General features: G+C 37.8%; 1 protein-coding gene across 10 annotated transcripts in view; it reads left to right on the top strand.

The window, feature by feature from the left end:
* The window catches only part of LOC106949063 (unconventional myosin-XVIIIa), an 80,395-nt gene extending 58,105 nt beyond the window's left edge, over positions 1-22,290 (top strand). For 7 of the 10 annotated variants that reach the window (XM_015035065.1, XM_015035064.1, XM_015035060.1 and 4 more), the window contains 8 exons: positions 972-1,055; positions 6,700-6,837; positions 7,226-7,411; positions 7,503-7,642; positions 9,504-9,548; positions 16,471-16,593; positions 17,106-18,465; positions 20,936-21,023. In XM_015035065.1, the coding sequence (XP_014890551.1) occupies positions 972-1,055; positions 6,700-6,837; positions 7,226-7,411; positions 7,503-7,642; positions 9,504-9,548; positions 16,471-16,593; positions 17,106-18,450 (2,061 nt within the window). In that variant the 3' untranslated portion in view covers positions 18,451-18,465; positions 20,936-21,023. Of the gene's footprint in view, positions 1-971; positions 1,056-6,699; positions 6,838-7,225; positions 7,412-7,502; positions 7,643-9,503; positions 9,549-16,470; positions 16,594-17,105; positions 18,466-20,935 lie in introns of all 10 variants that reach the window. The other 3 variants (XM_015035068.1, XM_015035063.1, XM_015035067.1) reach the window with 2 other exon arrangements.
* The last annotated feature ends 368 nt before the right edge of the window (positions 22,291-22,658 follow it).

Genomic DNA, 22,658 nt, shown 5'->3' with positions numbered 1-22,658 from the left:
TATTTTGGAGCACTTGGTTGGAATCCTTTCTGATGCGAAGGCTTTTTTCAGACAGCAGTTTGTCTGTCCATTTGGTCTGCATCTGTTTCGTCTGATGCCTTTTGCCCAAATCAGTTTTGTCAGATGCCAGTCAGTCTGTTAGCATTTAGTCTGCTGCTCTTTTACGTCAGGTGGGCTAGTTAGATGGTGTTTACTTTCAGTCTGATATAATCACATTGGATCTATCAGCTTTTGATCTAGTTTAAACAGATTCTCTGGGTACAAAAAAAAATCTTGAAGAAAAATACCACATTATCAGAAGACAAAAATGTGACCTGATCAATTTCACTAAACAAAACGGCAACAATTATTGTTGTCAAAACATCACACAAAACCACAACCTTGAGGTTCTCCATTGCCAAGTGTTGCTTAAAACGAGTCCTTAGTTTAATCCATTTATTTTAGAAGATTTTTTTTTCTAACGGCTTATAGTCTTGTTTTTGTTTAGGTTAGTCTGAGTCCCTTTGGTATATGGTTCAGTCATTGGTTTCTAGAAACCATTATTCGTCTTTGAGCATTTTTTCCTTTGTGCGATAATATTTTCCTGAGACATGAGGATGATCTAAAATGTACACCATACTTATGTCTTTAGTTGCACCACTTATCGACCATCTGGTTTAAAAATTAGACATTACATTTCTAAAGCCACTTCTTTTCTGCAGTGCGGCTTCTGTGTCGAGGACATATTTTCTTTCCGACGCAGCATGTGCTTTCAAATCAGAGAGATCTGCTCTACATCAAAACCACATGACAAATTATTTTAGTTGAACCTGCTGTGTTCACGAGCCATTAACATGAAAACTAATTTTGATGCAAGATAATTGAAACATTTCCAAGCCACTCGAAACTCGTCCTTTCTTGTTTAATCATTCGTTTAAAAGGGATTCTTGTTTTCTGTTGTGTTTGTCTGCATGTGCGTTGGTGTGATGTAGTCGGCGAGGGACTTGAGCCAGATCAGTGACCTGCAGGCCCAGCTGGAAGAAGCCACAAAGGAGAAGCAGGAAATCCAAGAAAAGGTACAGTAAAAAGTAGTATTCATAAGCATCTGCACAGCAGTCTCTGGGGAACCTGCTCACTGCCTCAGCACTTCTCTCTGATTATGCTTCAGCTTTTCTGAGAGTACCACTGATTATTATGACCACGAATGCTTGGTTTCTATGGCGTTTTCTTTTGTTTTTTTTCCACTGAAAAGTGCAAATGCAATCTACATGTAAATAGTACAAATCTGTGAAAACTCACAGCCAATGTGGGAAACTGTTCTTTCGCCTCTCCGTTCTCATATACAGCGAAGGCATGTGTCAGCAAACCATTACACTGAAGAAATTAAAGGACTCATTCAAGGCTTTTTCAATAATTGTCTGCCAACACGACCTCACCACTTCAGTCTCGGGGAGTTATCTCGTGTTTTTAGGATAATTTGATTCGAAAACACAAGAACCCTAAATGAAAAGTGGTAATTTGAAACCAGTGCTATGAGAAGTGCTTTCTCTATCGAGACTCGGCTATTACAGAAATGAAATGCGATAACGGAACATAACAAAAACAACACAAACAAGTATTGGTCCTGTGCGTTATGATAATTTCAGTCAGCTAAGAAGAAAAAAAAAAGTGTTGTTCTACTCTCACACATATCAAAGAGGCCCTTGCTACTGTCGTTCACAGTTGAGTCACTTTTTAAATGTCAAACTGTTTTTTTGCTGGAACCAGTGGGCCGCCTATTCACAAGGCCGCCTGATGCTCGCTACTTTCTATTAATCCCATTATGTTTTGATACACAATCTTTAACCTGTAGGTCTGATTGGACATGGAGCCCACTGTGTTTATAGACAATACCTTATGTCTTTTGTTTTATGCAGTGGCTTTTCAAAGCTTTGAGCTGCCGATAAAAGTCTTCGTTTATTTTTGAATTATCCTTAAGAACTATAACAAAGGATAATATTAGTGGAGCGTTCAAAAGGGTTTTTTTTTTTTTTGTTGGGCCTCCTTCTGCAACCATCAATTAAATTAGTTTAAGGTGACTTAAATCCATTTGTGAGCAAGGTCTGGCTCTTTAAATCAGGAATTTACCCTTTAAATGATATGAAAATGAGTACAGAGTTGACAATAAACAGTCTTTAGCATCTTATCGTAGGAATTCACACAGCTTAGCATAACTAGCATCTATGAAGCAGCCTTCTCTGTATATTTCCTAGAGTTAGTACTTTCTTAATATAGAGTCTTCCCTTGAAGTTTCAAGCACAAAAGAATAAAAAGGAACAACTTTGGACTATGTTTTACTCTTTTTCTTATAATAACCGCAAATTGTCCTTGCATTTTCAAGCTGTGCAGTATTACTATTGCAAATAACTATTTAGATGCAAATTTTTGGTATCCTGACCCCACTTTGCCTGTAACAGATTTGGCCAGCTGAATGGACTTGTGCTACCTTTCATATGGATTTTAGTGCTAACATGCTAAAGTTCACGGGGAATAGCAGAGATATCAAAGAAGTGAAGGAAAAGAAAAAGGAGATATGTGACTTAATGGGGGCTAGCGAAATCTGTGCAGTTCTTGAATGAATCATGGATGTGTCTCTACATGGCTTCCTTTTAAGTAGCTTCTTACATCTCTGTGCTTCTCCTGACTTAATTTTTAAACACCCCACTGATACTGATAATTGTCTTTTTTTCTTGTTTTTTGGACGTGCTTACATTTAGGCTGAAAAGGAGACAACTTGCAAAATAAACAACATGAATCTTTTCTGAATTATGAAGCTGTTCGTAATTGCTTTCTGATGAACAATCTGACAAAGAAACACAGCAGAGCACTGTAGGATGGGTTGGGGGGAAAAAAGCTGATATAGACTATATGCAGCCTGACTAATACTTTTAATGAATGTCTCGCTGGATCCTTTAGATGACTGTAATATGAACGGTGGTGAGAGACATAATGTAGCCCTATAACAAGTTTTGGCAATACTCCAGAACATGCAGACTTTCGATTATGGAGAAATTGGTTATTGAGCATGCAGGGGGGTTCTGAGAAGAATGAGATCAGTGATCAATAATGGGCTGGAACAGGATTGGAAACAAGATGCTGCTGGAGAAATAATTCTGCTTGCTTTAACCCAGCTTATGATACGTGAAGAGGTGATGTGCTTTTCTGTGTCTGCGTTCATTTTAATTACAGATTCACCCACCACTTAACTTTTTACATCATTTTTTTTTTATTCATCACATCTGTATTTTTCTTGATTTAATTTTGTTCTTTAGTCTGGAATCAAATGGCATAAATAGCTAGAGACTCATCAGACGTAATATTATTAATAATGACTTTGTCCTAAATTTTCTCCTAAAGTATTCAAACCAAGAAAATATATTGTTTTACTTTGCTTGGTGCCCAGGATTGTTAGCTGTTGAATATTTTGGCAGTCACACACTAAAGCATGCCTTAAGCGTGATTTAATCTAAAGTGTCGTAAAAATGCATTCTACTTATAATAATAAAGCTACTGAAGAGACAAAATTCAAAACTACCAAAACTTGTGTTTTAATGACACACTGATAAATTGACCTGTTTATTGGTTCTAGGATTATTTATGTGAACTGAAGAATGTATTGTTAATAATCTTTAAACAGCTGTTAAATTCGATTATCTAAATAATTGTCTCCTTGTTTAAATTTGAATACCTTTCTGGGATGTTTCCTGCCTCTATGTTGTTATTTAGACCCAGATCTGCTCATAAACCTATTCCTGTGACCCAACGTCAGTGAGAGGATGACTGCTACTGAATCCTGTCATCCTTTGACCTTTTTCTTCTCCTGCATCATTAGAACGGTCACAATTTTCACTTATTCATTTGAATATTTCAAGAACCAACAGATGGCTGGCTTTGGAGTAACCATCCAGAAATCCTGACTGACTCTACATCAGCATGTTGGCCTCATCAAAGCTGTATTTTGCTGCAGATCTTCTTTTCTTGTTCTCCTGCAACATACTGAGCAACCGTCGTTTTTACAGCTCACCAACAAAAAGCTTTTTTTTATTTGAATTTAAAAATTGTGGAGCTACAGTGGTTTTATCTGATTTGTCCCATCTTTGAGCTGATTGGTTAAATTGCTGGATCCTGTGAGGTGTCAGCTAATGGTTGAGGCTCTGAATAAGTGTAGATTCATATGGTAAAAAGGTTAATGCATCTGATTTAGGCCTGTTTTTATAATAGAGCTTTTATCATGTTTCCCTAATGGAGTACCATTTGCTCAGAGGATAACCTTTCTGGTGTTAGGTGTGACATATATTAATGCAAAGGAATTTTCTTAGCTGATGGATCGATGTTGTAAAATGAATTTCTTCTGAGCTGCTGAAGCTGAATTTAGTTTAACTGCAAAACCACCAACATTCCTGTATGCCATTAAACTGCCTGAGGAAGTAATTTTACCCCCTGTCAATGCAGCCTTCATAATGACAAAGATGACATTTCTGGAGGCATTATTTTTCTTACTTTTCAGTCTTGCATATATATCCATTTTTTGCAGAAGAGAATATTTATATACATATACGTTTTAAAGTAATTTTCATGCTTAGCATAAAAGAAACAGCCCACTTATCAACCTTTTACAATTTTCACAATTAAGCTAATGGTAAATAAAAACGTTGTCGCCTTCAGAAAACGTATTTCTGTTTTGGAATATCACAGTGAAGGAGTGTGAATCTAAGTGCTCAGCTCATTTTGTTCTGATATTTTTAATTAATTAATTTATTTTAGGTAAAGAGGTAAGAAAACCATATAAATGTTTTGATTTAAAGTAGTTTATTTTTGTTTTGTCTAATTATATAAAATCCTAGTAAAATACATTGTGTGCATGTTATTTGATAAAAGTGTGAAAGAGTTTAAGATAATGCTGTAAATTTAGAAATAAAATAGTATATGTAATAATACACTAGCCTCTTCTACTGGGCTTACTCAAACAGTAGCATGCCAACAATTCAAGATTCTCTGCTCTTATTGAATATCATGGTTTCCCTAGTCTGTCAATGCTAGTTTGGGTGCCACATTGTTTGTACGCATGTCATGCTTTCGTCACTGGGCGTTGATGGAAGCAGGTTTCAAATGACTCTGAAAAACTCAGGTTGGACAGTGAAGTATTGAAAATTCCAGATTAATATTGTTGTGAACACATTTATCATGGCTACCAAAATTAGTATGGGTTTCCTAAAATGTGTTAAAAAGATGAACAAAATGTGTTATTACCAACAAGAAAGCCAACAGCAGAAATTAAATTATTAAAAATATGTGATTAGATGTAGTAGTAGTAGTAGTAGTAGTAGTAGTACTCCACATAACTTCCCATATTTATATGAGATTATTGAGAAATGACAATGTATAGACTTATCCCACAATGCATCCAGGAAACAGACTCGTGTTTTTACAATTAATTAAAAAAAAGATGCAATTTAACTATTTATGAAAGGTTTGTAGCAAGCTCTGTTATTTTCTTTTTTTCTTTTATTATAGATTATTAACAAAGTAGATGCTTGTGTTTCAGGCAGAACACCCTGTTGAAACTGTTGACAACGTATTACTGGTAACCAGTCCAAGCCTTTACATGGGCCAAACCCTGGTTAGACGTCATTACGTTATCTCATCATAACACACAAACATTGGTTATTTGATCATTTTTAACCATAGTAGCGGGTCACCATGCATGGTTGTTTTATTTTCTGCGAGTGTTGGCTCTGTCTGCCGAAGACTGGCATCCCTTCCTCTCCCCCACTTCCAACTGGGATAGAAACCAGTGTCCCTGCGACTCTGTACAGGATAATGCGGGTGTAGCTGATGAGTGGATGGATCTGCACTGGATTAAACAAATGCAACCATCTGCTGCAAAAACAGTGTGTAGCTTCTGCCACTCCCGAATACCGCAGCGCATTCCTGCTTTATTAAAATTTACGCGAGCTGAAGCCACTCGAGGCCCACCCTTCAGAATATTTCTGGCTACACTTAAGATGCACAGCGGGCTGCAAGCCACTGTTAAAATGTGCCAGAGTAGGCACTGATTGTTATCTAAAGCATCTGACCTTGAAGTGGTTATCTCATTCCCAGTAGGAGGGAAATCTGGCTTCTTTAGAAATATCAAAGGAGAGCTCCAAATCCTCCTTGTCTTAGATGCAGAAGTCCCTCATTAGGTGCCCTGCTGCCTTTCGGGCCAGTTTTGTTGTGACGTGTCTATCTTCCTTTTATCAGTCATGGAAGAAAAAAGGATTTAGATAGAACAAACGTGCTTTGCATGAAGCTGAAGCCTCTTTCAAAGCCTGTGAAATTACCGTGACTCACTGTTACTCAGCCTGAACCACAAGCTTTTTTTTTTATTCTCTTTTTTTTTTTTTGACCATTTTAGGTAGAGTGGAGGCTTATCTCAAACTCATTATTCATACTGGATGCATCTTATTTATATTTACCAAAACAGAATAAATTAACTCAAATTGGGTGAAAAAGTAAACAGCAATCTATTTTAGAAGATTTAAAGATCAAGACTTGCTCTTAATGTTTAAATACCTCACAAAAAGAGGATGGGGGGGTGGGGGGGACCGATAAATAAGGAGGAAGTTTGCAGCGACTATTGCTCCCCAGAAACTGACTTTGAATATTTACGTCTCTGCCTGGTGTGTGATATCCTTCCAGCTCCATTCACTCCAGAGCCAGTTAGAGTTCCAAGAACAGTCCATGGTGGAGAAGTCGCTCGTGAGCCGCCAGGAGGCAAAGATCCGCGAGCTGGAGACTAAGCTGGAGTATGAGAAGACTCAAATTAAGCGCTTGGAGGTGAGATGCTCATAGAAATTTGACTAAATTTTATAAGAAACAATTATGTTGTTTTTCCAGTAAGCTGTGGTATAGCACGCTTCACATAACCCGTTACACTGAAAGTAGGAAATGCATCTAACAGGAAATAATATTTTGATTAGTATTTAAAGCAATGTGCAGTACAAACAAATGCGTTCTTGATTTTTGTTTTTAAGGTGCCGATAGGATATTTGAAAAATATCTATTAAATAGTCATTTATAAATGCAAACATTAAAAGTTTTCCATTATGTGCTTTATTATATAAAGTCGACGCTTTCTCAATGTATTCAAATATATTAGCAACTAATATATTTGCTGTTAAGTCAGAACATTGTGCTAACCACGTTCCTATCGTTTGCTTGCCAGAGCCTAGTGGGCCGTCTGAAGGAGAACCTAGAGAAGATGACTGAGGAGAAAAACCAACGCATCACAGCAGAAAACAGGGAGAAGGAGCAGAATAAGCGCATGCAGAGACAGATAAGAGACATGAAAGAAGAAATGGCTGAGCTGTCCAAGAAGGAGGGGGAAGCAAGCCGGAAGAAGCACGAACTGGTAAGGTTTTAGCTTCCTTGGTAACCTCACCTGTACTCAAATGCGCTTATAGAGGAATGATGCCTGTTACGTGATGTTGTTCATTTGCCAGGAAATGGATATTGAGAGTTTAGAGGCAGCAAATCAGAGCTTACAAGTGGACCTTAAGCTGGCCTTTAAAAGGATTGGGGACCTGCAGGCGGCCATCGAGGATGAGATGGATAGCGACGACAATGAGGACTTGATCAACAGGTACACTCCAGCTTTGAAGCTGTGAAAATTAATGTTGGCCTTTTGCATTCCGGGCATTTTACCATGTTACTGGCAAGAAATGCACAAACATGTTAATGTTGGCAGTGTACCAATTGGATGAGGTCCTACATAAATGCTTTTAGGGTTGCCAACTTTTAGAAATTGATATAGGGAGCGCACACTGCACCACCCACTACTCCCTCTTCTTCTTTGTACTGTGGGGGAATAGTGTTTGTTCCTTTTTCACTCTATAATCTAGGCCGTTGCAAAGGAAGATGCACAATTTTAAATTAAACCGTTCTAAATTCAGCCAGATCTGTATTTTGGAGTGTCTTGAAACTGTAGTAGATATGGCGAACTTTCAGACTCCAGGCCCAACAGTGAAACTGATCAATGTTCCTGAGGGAGTTTTACAAACGGCATGTTCTGTTAGTTTGTGTTTTTAAGTGCTCATATTACTAAAATTAACATGTTTCACATATTAGCTGATTTCTTGATCATCTTAAAATGCTAGAACATTCTTCATGCTTAAGCCAGACACAAGGTCTCTATCATTTGAAGGTTGGTTTTACATAAAAGTTCAACATTGCAGTTTGTTGGATTTACATTAAAATGACAAAATAAAATTTCCCAGCCTTTGGCTTAGTTTTTAATTATTTGCTTTAATACTACTAATAAAAATCTCAATAAAATGTAATGAATTTTCTCATTTTAATAGTCTGAGACCCTTAAGATGCAATTTCTGAATATCATCTGGGTATGCAATTCATTTAGATTTCTTAGTAATGTTTTCTCCAATGGTCCTGTTTATTTTAGCCTGAAACAAAACAAAAGAGCATAAAGATAATTTTCGTAGTAGGCAGTTTATTCTGGTGTGTCATAAATTTAATTATAGCAAGAAAGAACATATTTTATTAAATAAAAAGTACCTCGCTGTTTTCTGATCCTAGTCGTTCAGATAGTGGAAGGCTTCTAAAAACATTATGATCAATAATTTATTGATATTCAGTTAGCTACATTTGTTTTTGCTAGGATCTTAACGTTTAGTGTCAGTAATACTCTATTACCTTTTATTTTTAAAAAAATGCTTGTTAATTTCAGGATTTTCCTTGGCTTGAAAAATGAATGAACCACTTGATATGCTGTGTTTTAATACTTAGTGGCTCTTTGAATACCAAATATGGGAGAATTTTTTATTTTAAGGGAAGGTTGGCAAACCTGATTTATGCACATTGCTTCACCTTTCCAGTTTACAGGGACAGAAAAGAGAGCCTAGCCATCATTAATGTTAATAATCTCAACTGTCTTTCATGCTGTGAGTCAAACTCGCTGCTGCGTAAGGGTCTGTTCCCTTTGCTTCAGTACACACAATTGCAGTATAGCTAAAGGCCTAACAAACTACAAAAACCTGCTGCTTTTCTTAGCAGGCTGTCAGTCATCTCTACATACATTTCAAATCTCTTTTGTACTCTGAGTCATGTGCTTTGTCTGCTCCAAAAGTACTCCTCAGAAAGTTTAATTCAGCCTCCTGCCTCTGATCTTTTGTCTCTTTGCTTTTTTTCCTCGCTTGTTTGATTACCGCCTGCCTCTTTACAGTGAGGTTGAGGGCTATGCATGCTCTGAACTCAGGGAAGTAAACACCGACTGCAATAATACAGACCTCCAAAAGGAAGACATTACAAAAAGCAGCTCTGTTTACAGAACAATACATGGTTATTTTCGTGTGTTTGCATTAGTGTAAAAAAATGTCTTACTATGGTGATATCTCATTTTGTCCTCCTTTTGCACTGTTATTTGTGTATCTCACCTTTGCTGTTTCTCTTTTCCCTTCCCTTCTTGGTGTCATCCTCACTTCTGGCAGTTTGGAAGACATGGTGACAAAATATCAAAAAAGAAAGAACAAAATGTGAGAATGGAAAAATGCACCCTTTGTTTCCGTCGTCGTGTGTTGGTTGAATTTTTTTTTCACACCAATTTTAACCACAGGGGAGAATAATGCACTATTCCTATTCTTTCACGCTTTAGTTTTCTCCCCCAGTAGCCCTGTGAAGAGAAGGCATTTTAAACAGAATGAAAGGCACTCTCTGTGTTATACATCTCAGATAAAAGCTGCATTTAAAAGATGGCCCCATGTTTGATTTCATTTTATTTTATTTTATGCCAAGTATCTGCAGGTGTACACAGTCTGCCTCACTGGAGATTTCAGGCTTGTTTGGCGAAATTTGCACATAAATAGATGATATACTATAATTGAAAATGCCAGTCACTCTCCCTTAAACCAATCTATGTGCTTTGGAAAATATGTCTTTGAAGAAAAATAGTATTCTAAAACAAACCTTTGGTAATACTGCATTCTTATCCCCCTGGTTTTTATATTTTTTTTATTAATTTCTTACATCAAACATTTTTTTGAAGCTTGATTGCATGCTATCAAGTGTTTAGGATTAAGGGATTAGGATGTTGGATTCAACTTTAGTAACTCCTGCAGCTTTTCCAAAGCATGTGCAGCATGTCCAGTCACATTTTAGAGACGCTTACAGCCTGTTTGACATGTGATCAGGGGGAGGTTAAGTCGAATTACTAGTTTCATCATGCTCATGTAAAAATATAGCATCTAACTGATTTGAATAATACATCTAGAATAATATATCATGCTATAGTTGCAAGCTTACAATAATATTACAACTTTTTTTGATGTTCTGCTTTTTGTAAAGCAGCTCAACTGTAACAAGCCAATATTGGCTGGTTAATTAGGCCCTCTCTCCTCTTTTAGGCATCTTTACAGAAATGCCGCGCAGAGCTTGAAACGTGTAATATTAAAAAAGGCATAAAGTTACTCGGCATGATGGGCAGCTCTCCCGTAGGTTTCCACCTAATTACCGTGTTTTTCTCAGCCTGCAATATTTCCAAGTAACTCAATTAGCCCTTTTTGTAATCAGGTTAAAAAGTGTTTCAGCCTTCGGAGAGGGGCAGGTCCAAACATTTTGAGAAAACTATGGCCACTCCAGCACTTTCTGTGACAAGCAGAAGAAACGCAACATAAAACGTTTAGCTTTTTAAAATGTTGATGCATCTTGATGCCGGTAACAGTCCCATGCCTAGCTTCATATATCTAATTTAAGATGAAATGGCACAAATGATATTGTAGTCCTACATAAACTTGTTTAGCAGACAAAAGTGAAACAACAAAAATTGTTTGTGTGTTGTACACAAAAGTCATCTATTCCATTTTTTTTAATGTGATTTACCATATTGGTTGTAATGAGATTTTGTGCCATGATATTTATATCTCTTCATTCTAAAGTCTCTCTTGTAAACCATCAATCATCTTTATTTATCAATGTAAGATGATGAATAGACCTGAACCTCTGTTTTAGGAGCACTGAACAAAAATTCCATTAAACAGTTTGACATTTATGAAATTTTTAATTCTCTTAGAGAAAATGCAAAAAATAATATTTTTTCTCAAAGCTATAGCACCACATTAGAAATAGACGAGCATAAAATCCAATGTGTTGGGAGACAAGACAAGTCAAGTCAAGACAGACAAGTCCATATTCTGATCTAGGTAATTTGTGAAAACATTGTTGTATTTGTAGAAACAAAAAAAGGCTGATTCTTAGTTTTGCCAGAAATGTATTCATGTGAGCCCAGTATCCTGTACAATCTCATGAGCTCTATTTATTTCTACACCCCAATGTTTTTTAGTGTGCCACTTTTTAGATGATCCGATCAGTAGTTGGATTACATCCTTTACATAAACTGTATTGAATTGGATGCGACTTCCATGTGAGCTGGACCCCTGCAACTGTTGGGAGTGCAACTGTTTGATATTATGATGAAGGCCCTGAGATTGTATATCAATGAATACACAGTCAGCATGTTGTGCAAAACAATAGTACTGCAGTGCACCACTCTAAATGTTTTAACTCAAAGCTCAGCTGCTTTCCATGCATCCAAGCTTCCCACTACTAATCCAATCATATTTAATCACTATGTTGAGAGAACATTTACTTCAATGCAAAAGTTTGCTTAGTTATTAAAATGCCTAGTGACTCTTCGTAAGTGTTAAATGTGTCTAAGACTGATTGCCTTTTTTCTTCTATGTTTTGGATGTTGAAAATATTTTGTGACTTTTCATTAAGATATTTAAATCTGTGTGTACTGTCTGGCTGTCCTTGGTTTTCTCCTTTTCAATATCTGATTTGTCTTATTCATCATACTTAGATTTTTTTTTTTTTTTTTTCGCATTTTCATCTGAGCACCCATGTGTATCGGTGTTCTTCGTTTTAATTTTTTTTTTGCCATGCAACTTGAGTAAAAGAGCAACGATTTGCCGTGTTTACTTAATCACATTTCTCCTCCTTTCAGCACCACTGCATTAGCAGCATGGATGAACATTAATGGAGGAGGTGATTTTTCTTCTAATAATGAAGTGGAATTTCCACATGATTTGAGGCCCTCTCCCATATTTTCACTCTCCGCGTTTGAAAACAGAGGTTGTAATAGCAACTCGATTATTATTGCAGGGAGAAGATAATGTAAGTTAAATTACTGTTGTTCAGGCTTCAGGATTTCCCGCTCTCACATTGCAGCATTGAACATTACAAGACACTTTAATGCTTTACTGACTGGTTGTATTTTATTTTTTCTTTGTTTTTCCACCTTTCCACAAGGTGATTATCATTGTGACTACAAAGGGTAATGAGTTTACAAAGTGTGTCGTGCTCAGAATTTTACAATTAATTATCAGAACTAGCATAAAAATACTGTTTTATGCTGGTTTTAGCTCAGCATTAAACTGATAGCACCAAGCCATACGGGACTCGGTGCTGAATGTAAGTATTTGTGACAAAGATTTACAACTGGTGCAGGCAAATTGTCAGAAGCGATTAATGTTGACTTCACAAGTCCTGAGGCTTGTTTGTATCTGAAAGCCTCTGGACTGGTTTCCTAGTATTGTGCGACCAGGGACAAATCAGTTGTGACACCGTTTTTACAGCACTCAATTGCAAGCCACCTTTTATTTTTGCACGCTTGTATGTGTCAGAGAGAGGCTGTGGAGAAGAGTTTGCCACTGGCTGCTGAAGAGTTGTTTTTCTTTTTTTTCTCTTTTTTTTTTAAATGTATCACATTAAAAAGTCACAGTATCGCTGACAAATGGGCAACATGTGTAATCAACTTGCTGGTATTGAGACTATTATCTTCTTTTTGATGGGCTTTTATTGGTGGTAGTTAATAAGCAGTCGTGAAGAGAGAGGGGGTGGAAAATAAACAGATGAGAATAGCTCAGTTTTCAGTTTTGCCTTTGAATCACCTCGAAAGTTTTGAATTTTGTTTAGAAAGTGCTTCTATTTTGCTCTCTTTAAGTAGCAGTGCTTCCTGTTTAAAAAGAATATGCCATAGTTATATATACTGTCTAACGCTAATAATTGTTGAGCTTGTCACAGTTTTCTTAGCTGAACAATGTGTGTTACTATGCAACATTATTTTGTACTTCATCACTTGATATATAATTGGAAACCATAAGTCTTCATGGAGAGCCATTCTCTAAGTCTAAGTCAGAGGCTTTTTCAGAACCACTGTAATACAGACGGTTACAGGAGGCCCTTCTTGCCCACAGCATCATATCAGCATCCATGACAACTCTGAAGGAAATTGTGTAGTATGAGTTACAGTAACATTTATTTTCTCTCTGGTATTAATAAGATATTTTGATGGAATTGAGCAGATCTACAAACCTAGGAAAAGTATATGAACCTTCCATCTTGCTTGTTGCAAAATTCAGAATTTCACTCAAACCTTTTCAGGCTAATTGATACAGCTGTCAGGCATCACCAATGTAATATAGAGTATAATGGCATTGAACTTGTTTGGCTGAAAAAACAACTGTTAACAACCTCTTGTAAAAGTGCAGATGTTTAATATCCACTAGCTTAAGCTGCTTTTATAAAAACTAAAATGAACAAAAACATTGGATGTGTCTTGACAAGCTGTTAGCCATCTAATGAGGATTTGATACACACTTATGTTGATATAACATGTTTACTATACAAGTATGCTATTACACTTACAAGAAAGATATATTTTTGTTGTTTTCAATATATTTCTGGAATAATATTAATCTTTACACTGCAAAGATTAATGACAACAAACATGCATATGGTTTGCAGTAAACATGTTGATTTAATAATTTTACTTAAATCTTTGCATCAGAATTCTTTACTTAGTAAACAGATAATGCCATATAGTTATGAAAGCAACATGTTAAGACTGTTTTAGCAATAGTAGAAATGTTGCTTGTTTTTTCTTCAGATCAAAGTGATTACATGATACCATACATTTTTTTTGTTTTTACACTTAGTTCAAATACCATAACTTTTTACTTTTCCTTTTACGGTTGTTACACCCTGAGAATCATATAATAGCCTAAGCCTACTAAAAAGCCATTTCCTCTAACACTCCAATGCCTCTTTCCTCACAACCACCTTTATAAGTAGCCATCTTGTTTTCTTTTCTTTTCTTTTCTTTTTTTAGGCCAGTTGTAAAATAAATAAATAAAGGTGAGATAGAAGCTTGCTTTGTTATCTGAGGAGGAAAATGACTGGATGTGAGTCATAGCGTTTGGGGACAAGGGGGACAGGGGGTACGGTTGAGTGCTGTGCAGTGGGAGACCTTCCCGTACATTAAGGCAAGTACTGCATGAGGACGACTGATGGAGCCCAGCAGCAGCGTGCCTGTCATTTCACACCTCTTGGAACATTGTGCTTGCACCTTGCGAGCATTTTACGGCATGTTCCGGAGCTCGGATAGATAAGCTTGTCCACAAAGACAGATCTGTGAAGTGCATCACTGTTTCTCATTTTTTAATACTAGGCAGCTCTGTGCGTAGTTCAGTGATATACAAGGCCAGATTTATGAAACATGGCTCTTTGAAAATTACTGTAGCTAGGGCTATAAATAATAGCACAGCCAGCCATTAATCAAGTGGAGCTCAAAATTGCAGATGCTTTACAACAGCGCTGTCATCACTGGTTTGGATATACAGTCTGTCGTCTTGCAGCTAAGAATTGTATAGTGCAGGATGTCAGTTTTTGTGACAGACCTTAGCACGCTGTCAAACATACTTTAGGCCTACGGAGCATATGGGTATCTGCTATGTGCAAATGTATTCTCACACATAATGAAGCCAAGGAAAGGGAGCACATGTACTCAAGTTACAAACAGTATGTCCTCAACAACAGAGCTATTCTCTCTTGATGCCTTTCAGCCACAATGATTTTCCTGCCAAATTAAGCTTCCAGGAACATTACATTATTTAAAGTATTCGCCGCAGATCTGAATGAGCAGACACCTCATCCAGGTGGGATCTACTTTTTTTTTTTACATTTTTTATTTTTTATTTTTTTTATCTTCATCTGTTGGTTTGTGTGTATTGATTGTGATGTCAAGCTAAGAGGCCACAAGGCTGCCTGGTGGCTCTGCTCCAATACCAATCACAGAGGGACAGAGGACGTGCAACACAGATGCTCAAAGCTTAGACCCAACAAAACAAGTTAATTATACCTCAAAGAGTTTCCTTCAGAAAGTGCACTTTCACTGGTGCTTTTGCAATGCGGTTATGTGCTGAAAGGATGTGAAATCTTGTTTTATTTTCTTCTTTAGGCCTAAAATTTATGGAAATGATGGAATAACAGCTGTTGCTTAACTGTAGCCTGTCTAATTTGCCTTGGGTCGTTACACTATCCCCTATTATTACGAGAAAGACTACAAGTGCAAAAGCTCAGCCAAAAGCTTTGGAAATGTGACACCTAATAATTATTTTTTTCGGCGCAACTTTTGAACTTTAACATTTTTTATTCGTATAATATTTCTAAATGGTAATGAGTGTCTGAAAAGTTTGTTGATTCTAAATGGTAAAACAAAAACTGACTATTTGTTCTGTGAATAGCTCGCAGACATATGCAGATTTAGGAAAGATGTGTAACAAATGAAATTTAGTGTCAGCACAAATTACAGTGTTTTGCAAACGGATCCAACCTCCCTGAACTGTATCTTATGTTAGTTTGAGACACTAGACTGGATTTTATTTGATAGACATTGCAGGAAGTAGATCATAGTTATGAAAGAAATTATGCTTTACGTGATCTTCAGATTTAAAAAAAAAAAAATCTTAAAAAGTGTGACCTGCATATGTATTCAACCTCCTTTACTCAAATACCCTTAAATATAATCCAGTTGATTCAGTGCAAAAAGGCTATGTGTGGCAGAAAAATAAAACTGCATGTCATCCAAAGACCATGATCACCATGATGATATATAATGGTTGTAACATGATTCATGCTTTTCTTAAGCAGGTACAGGGAAGCTGATAAAATTTGATTGGAAGATGTTTAGACCTCAAGATATTCAAATGTCAGAGTTAGTAAAATTTTCCATTTCTAAATGTGTAATGCTGGAGGATGCATACCCTAAAAGGTGTGCAGCTTTTAATGCTGTGAAAGGCGATGCCTCAAACTACTGAGTCAGGGTGCCTGAATGCAAATGCACATCACACCGTTCACATTTTAATAGTTTAAAAGTTCAAAGCCATTCATCACATTACTTCCATTTCATAATTACGCAGTACTTTATGTTGTCCTACAACATAAAATCCTACTGAGTTCAGCTTTAGTTGTGTGACAGAATGTTAAAAAATAAAATAAAATCACAGGCGATAAATACTTTTGCAGAGGACTGCACTTTACTTGAAAAGTGTAAAAAAAAAAATGTATATATATACATACATATATATAATATATGTTTCAAACTTGCTTGATTCTTCACAGTGGAGAGGGGACAGAAACTGATTCAGAAGTGGAGGACCGGGTGGATGGAGTTAAGTCATGGCTCTCAAAGAACAAAGGCTCCAGCAAGACTTTGTCTGATGAAGGGAGTCTGAAGAGCACCAGGTTAGTCCTTGCATGCTTTGTATCGTATCTGATGATCGTCTAGTGATTAAACTACCTCAATTTCCTATCTTCAAAAGGCCCACGATTACCTGGGGCATTGTGCAACAGAAGGAAGGGTATCTCATATGATTAGGTGTCAGCTCTCTTTTCCAGTAATCTGTCTAATGACAGGAGGTGGTGTGGGGAAGCGGCTGCTGTCACATTTATTGAGGTGGCCTGTGGCCAGTTGGCAAGCCTGCCAAATGACGCTTCTGACTCTGTCAGATAGGTCCTTTCACTAGTTGATTGCCTCGGTTATAGCAATGTATGCTGTGCACAACAGCAATAGTCAGAGGTACGGGTTCCAAGGACAAAATGAAAATGACAGCATTGCTCTGCCAAAAATGTAAAATCATCCCAGCCACTGATCTGGAGACAATGTTTCACAAAGCCAAAGATTAAGATTTATCATGTACATGTACATCTTTCCTTGTGGTTATCTCTAGTGTCAATTTTGTTACGTAACATTCCAGATATGCAGCAAATGCAGATGCCACAGAGATGAAAGAAGGTAAGGAGAAGATGAGTGACGGCAGCAAAGATAAGAAGGAAGTAGAGCAGAGCAGATCAGTGTCTGTCATGAGTTCCCTTAGCTACAGAAAACGCTCCAACTTGAAGGACTCCATTGGGGGCACTGGAGACGAGAATTCGCTGTTCAGTACTCTCAAAGAACAGCCAAACATACCGGATCACACTGCAATGCGCAAAGCAAAGTCAAAATCCGGTGAACTCCAGGAAGACAGGAGAAAAACTCAGGCCGAAGAAGATATGGATGACAACAGCTCGGTCATCTCTATGGCCTATTCTGAAGCCACAAGCCGAGCCAGGAAGGGGTTAGAGTCCCGCTGGACCTCCCGCAGCACCCCGGAGTTCGATACGGAGTCCATGGTGTCCTCAGTAGCTCCAAGCAGGGTATCCACTAGGAGAGGAATGCTGGACATGGATGATGACAATAAGTCAACCATTAGCAGCGTGAGTCGCACAAGCCCCCGTTCTCTACGTCGCAGCAGCTCTTGGAAAGATGACAAACGAAGCAGCTCTCGTTTATCCGTCGCCCGCAGCTGTGGCCTAAGTGAATTTGGTCTGCACGTAAATGATGACGACGACGCCCACAGTGTCGCTTATGGAGAAGGGAAACGTTCACCCTATAGTCCCCGGTGTACTAGTCGCAGCTACTCTACTCCACCTCAACCACGCTCCTCAGACAGCAATGCTGTCGAAGCTTCTGACATTAAACCAGTCACACACCGAAACTACTTGGACCCTGACCTGGAGGCTGCAATTAATGAGGTGCTAAGCTTCAAGCCCATTAAGTTCAAGCGTAGCAAACTGGACGAGTCGAGTGGCGACGAGGATGAGAAGAAGGGCCAAGGAGGTGAGGACAGGCGAAAGAAGGGGGAGGATGAGGGCACGTCAAGCTGGTCCAGCACCCCCCGCAGTCGTAAGGATAAAAAAAGCAAAGTCTCATCTTCTGAATCCTCTTCCTCCTCATCCTCCTCTTCCTCGTCCTCAGATGGCCGTCACAGCAGAAAGAGCACAAAGGGGAAAAAGGACAAGAAGTCCAAAAAGAAATCCAAGAAAAAGCAAAGTGAATCAGAGGATTCCTCTTCTTCCTCTGAGTCGTCCGAGTCATCCTCTTCGGATTCAACCGTCTCTTATCGAAGTTCCAACAGTGTTAAGAAGGGCCCAAAACAACAGCACGATGATGAAAAGGAGCGCTCCGCTCATGGACAGACTAGCAAAAAAGAAACCAAGAAGAAACAGAAGAAGGTGGATAGCTTGGTGATGAAGTACCTCTACAGGCCTGACAGTGACTGATACCAACAGAATAAGGTGACGCATGGTGTGCTATCTAGGAGCCTGGCATGGATTAAAAAGAATTGAGGGTCTTCTCCTCTGCATACTAACTTTGCTGTGTGAGATTTAATATTTTATATACTACCTCTGATACGCTAATGTTTGCTTGTACAAGATGAGTCATACCCCCTTATTTCCTTTCAGACAAGTCACATTTCCCTTTAAGTTTTAAAGAGCTTACTTTAATGCTTTTTCTGGCTCTTAATTCGCTTTTATTTGGAGTGCATTATCATATGCTGTCATCACAGCCCACGACAAGCTAAGATTGCCTTCCATAAACACAGAATATAAACAGTGCAATTACCAGCATTTGCTCACCTCTGACTGCATGTGTCTGCTGATTTTCTGTCATAGTATTCCTCCATTTTGAGATTGGTGCTGATTTAAGACCGCTTTGATCTTGGCCCCTCTCATACTGGGTTATCTTTCAGCATCAATACGAACTAATCTAGATTTATACTAAATGAAAGTGCCAAAACTATTATTGAGAGCAGGTAAAATAACTGCTTCCAACCTTCAACCAAACCTCACTTCAGAAGTCTTTAGCTGTCCCTTTAAGGATGCCTATGTTGTCAATACTCAAACACATTGCCATCCTTATTTGGGATCTTGGATTTCATGTTAAAATTTGTTGAAATTCTTCCTTAGACTCTTTACAATTTCACATATAAATGCTACAACTGTATTAAATTGCCAACACTTTCACACAATGTTCATATGCAACCCAACAATTTAGTATTTTTCTCACCACGTTGTCATGCTTTTGACTATATTTTTCTAAAAAAAAAAAAAAAGGATTGTTTTTGCTTTCATTGTGTAACTGTAGTCACGCTAGACTGCTGTACACCACCTTTGCATCTAAATGACACCATAAATTATCTTACTGGTTCCATTCCTGTCTAGTTATGAAAGACGTATCTGCAAATGTGAGACTTTCTCCTAATGTTTGCTAATGCTATAAGTGCACGGTGTTAAAAGGAGAAGTCTGGCTGTGACTTTTCCTCCTGCACAGAGATTGGATGAAAATGCTCCACCAGGCATATCACACCTACAGTGAAAAGAAAAATTGGTGTAATTTTGGCTGCCTCATTGCAAGACACTTTGCTTTATAAATTAAGTGTTGAAATTAGCTTCAAGCTCCAACGGCAGTCTATTTTAAAATGATCTTTTACAGATATTTTGGGAATCACTGTTTATATTTAGAAGTACAAAATGACAAAAATGATGGCTTCACCTTAGATCTAAATCAGCTTGTCCGAAGGATGCTGACAAATGTAGGGTTGTAACTATAGCTCAGTTGAAACAGAAGTATCAAACTAACAAAAAAAAAAAAAAGCTGTGGGGCAACACGACCAGCTGCTACAGGAAGTTAGAAAAGTGAACACATTTCTATTGGCTTTCAGTAGTAATACTTTGGAGTACTACTTTTGAATTTCTTTGTAGTTGAGAGACATGCATTTAAATATAAGAATAAAAACAAAAAAACAAAAAAACAACTTAAAACTAACCAAAAAATTCAAAAGCACCTGTCTTTTTATGGCTAATAATGCTATAAGAATCTACCCCAGTCTCAAATCGCATCATGATGATCTTTGTTGTTGTTTAACAAACCGCTAAGTCTTTCTTTCAGTTGAAGGAACAGACACACCGGTAGGTGGTGGTATTAGAAGATATTCTCAGAACTTTGACGAGTTATATTTCCGTGCCACTTTGTTATAAAATGAAAGAGATTAGATTTAAAATACTTTGGCTCCAAAAAGTTCAGACATGTTTGACTGAGACTGAGTTCAGATTGGATTGTTTACCCTCTCACACTTGCAGACTCCAGTCTTCACCTCTACTCACACAAACAGATTTTTTGGCTGACTTGCCCTGCCAACTGACCGCATCGAGTGCAGATTTTCCCCCTCAACTGGGAATCGGTGGTAAAATCGGCCAATAAATGGCTTAATGGGTTCCCAGATTTATTGATATCACAGTAAAGGAAACTAAATACAAGTGTATGCACTACTGTGCGTTTGTCTATCAAATGAAATACCAACAAAACACATAGAGGTATTGTAAAGTGTGAACATTTAAAATGAGTATTACTACATTTGTAAGGCACTGTACCTCTGCAGAGTGTGATTTTTAGAGACTTTAGTTGGATTCTGTTTTACTGTTGCTTGTGTTCATCCTAACATTTTTTTTTTTTTTGCATGCAATATGCAATAAGCTTTTTCCATTAATACGATACGCAAATGTTTCGCATATGCAAACTGATTCGGTCATTTGCCTACTACCGTACGTGCACACCTTAGTGAGGTCACAAAGAGCATTAATTTGTTGCCTAAATGCTGTTTGTTGTTCACCTTAATGTATTTTAAAGCCTCTCTGTCTTTGTCTTGTCTGTAAATAGGCAAGTCATGATATAATGGTGTGTCTATATTTGTGTTGACCCCTGCAGTCCCCCTGTGTACCGGAGACACATGAGTCTTGGCAGATCTGATGAAGAGGATGAGGCTGACAGAGACTCCGGCAGGCAGTCCCTGCGGCAAAGCAACAGCGACGGCTTATTGATTGAGAGCTCGTCGTAACCCCTCAGTCAGGCAACCTTGTTCTTTCAGCGACACCAATCACACAGAAGGGACTCGCTTCGTCTCCCAGCACTGTGTTACCACTGCCCAGCATGCAAGGACAGAGCAGAGAGGCACGCAAAGACACTTCAATTCTTCACCCTGGACTTGTCGTCACGCTTATTATGGTACCTTTCGTTAGCACAAAGCAAATTTCCTCCCACGGCTAAGTTACACCTCTACATTTTTACTTTAAACAACATACTGAGTTAGTTACACAGCAAAAAAAAAAAAAAAGAAAAAAGAAAGTCAAGCACTATCTAAAGAACTTTCTGCTGCTGCTGCTTTAATTTACGAGAGCTTCTTTTCAGGCAAATTTAAGCTCCCCTCTGCTCTCTGCTCTGACTATACACATTGCTCTGCCAAGAGGATTTAGATAAGCTGCCGGCTGGACTCCTTCAAGAAGGTCTGACCAACTATTAAGATTATTCTTATCTTCTCTCCATTCATGTGGACTGGCACAGTGGGAGAAATTAGCCAGTTTTCAATTAGTTATCTTGCTGTAAGTTTACACAGGGCTCATGTCCTAAACTAAGATATCTCTATATGAACAAAGTGTTGCTGTGTGATGACATGAAAGTAAAATAAATTGTGAAAATAAACGTCTGTGGTGAGCAAAGCTGTTAGATGGTTAAACGTGACCCTTTCTGTCACACAAAGGTATTTATATAATCTACACATATATAAGATTTTGTCTGGAATTAAATGCTCTAAGTTATATTTAAATGAGGGTTTTCTAAGGCTTGTTCAAGAGTGAACAGTAAAGTTTATGTAATATTTATGTTTTATCCTCGTCACCAAGTGGGACATTGAAATGCAGCAGATTTTGCTCCTGCATGGGAGAATTCTTGAGCGTTCAGCATTAATTATTGTGTTTTCGTTCATATACAAGCTTTTCATCAGTTCACGTAGATGCTGAGATGCAGGAATTAATATCGTATTTTTAAGATGCATAGGGTGCAGATTTCATCTGCCTCTGACCAGCTCCTGCTTAATTGGTGGACACCCTGCAGATTAATGCTCCAGATTCAAAGCAATGTTTGAATGTCACTAGTTCCAGCAGTAAAATACTTGTATATGATGGTTTTTCAATGCTTTATTGTAATAATACTTTGGTGTGCCAAAAAAAACCAAAACAAAAATCCCTATTTCTAGATTGTGTGTTCATTAAAGTGGTTAAGTTTGATTGACAGTCGTATTTTTCACAATCCAGAGTTCTGCCTGCTGCTGCATTGAAATCAGACAGGTGGAGTTAAACACAGAAAGTCACTGCAGTGGAATTCACTTCCTGGTATTCCAGTTAATCTTTCCTTTCATGTTGGCGCACTGGGGATAAATTCCACTTGGCCTGAGGAATGATGCTTCAGGAGATCGGCAACCTCTCCCAGAAGAATAATGCAGCCGTCGTTTTCACAGAAGTTGCCCAGGACAAAGCTAGGATGGGCTGGTATGAGATTCTTTGGAGTAAAATACCACAGTTTTATGTTCTTCATACAAAGACTTGACACAAAAATGTTTAGCAATTTTTCATACTAAAGGTAAAATAGTGTATAC

The sequence above is a fragment of the Poecilia latipinna genome, unplaced genomic scaffold, assembly GCF_001443285.1.
Source record: "Poecilia latipinna isolate Pla-1442-1.1 unplaced genomic scaffold, P_latipinna-1.0 Scaffold322, whole genome shotgun sequence".
Lineage (NCBI taxonomy): Eukaryota > Metazoa > Chordata > Actinopteri > Cyprinodontiformes > Poeciliidae > Poecilia > Poecilia latipinna.
The sequence above is the reverse complement of the archived record's forward strand: the minus strand, read 5'-3'. Positions and strand labels throughout refer to the sequence as shown.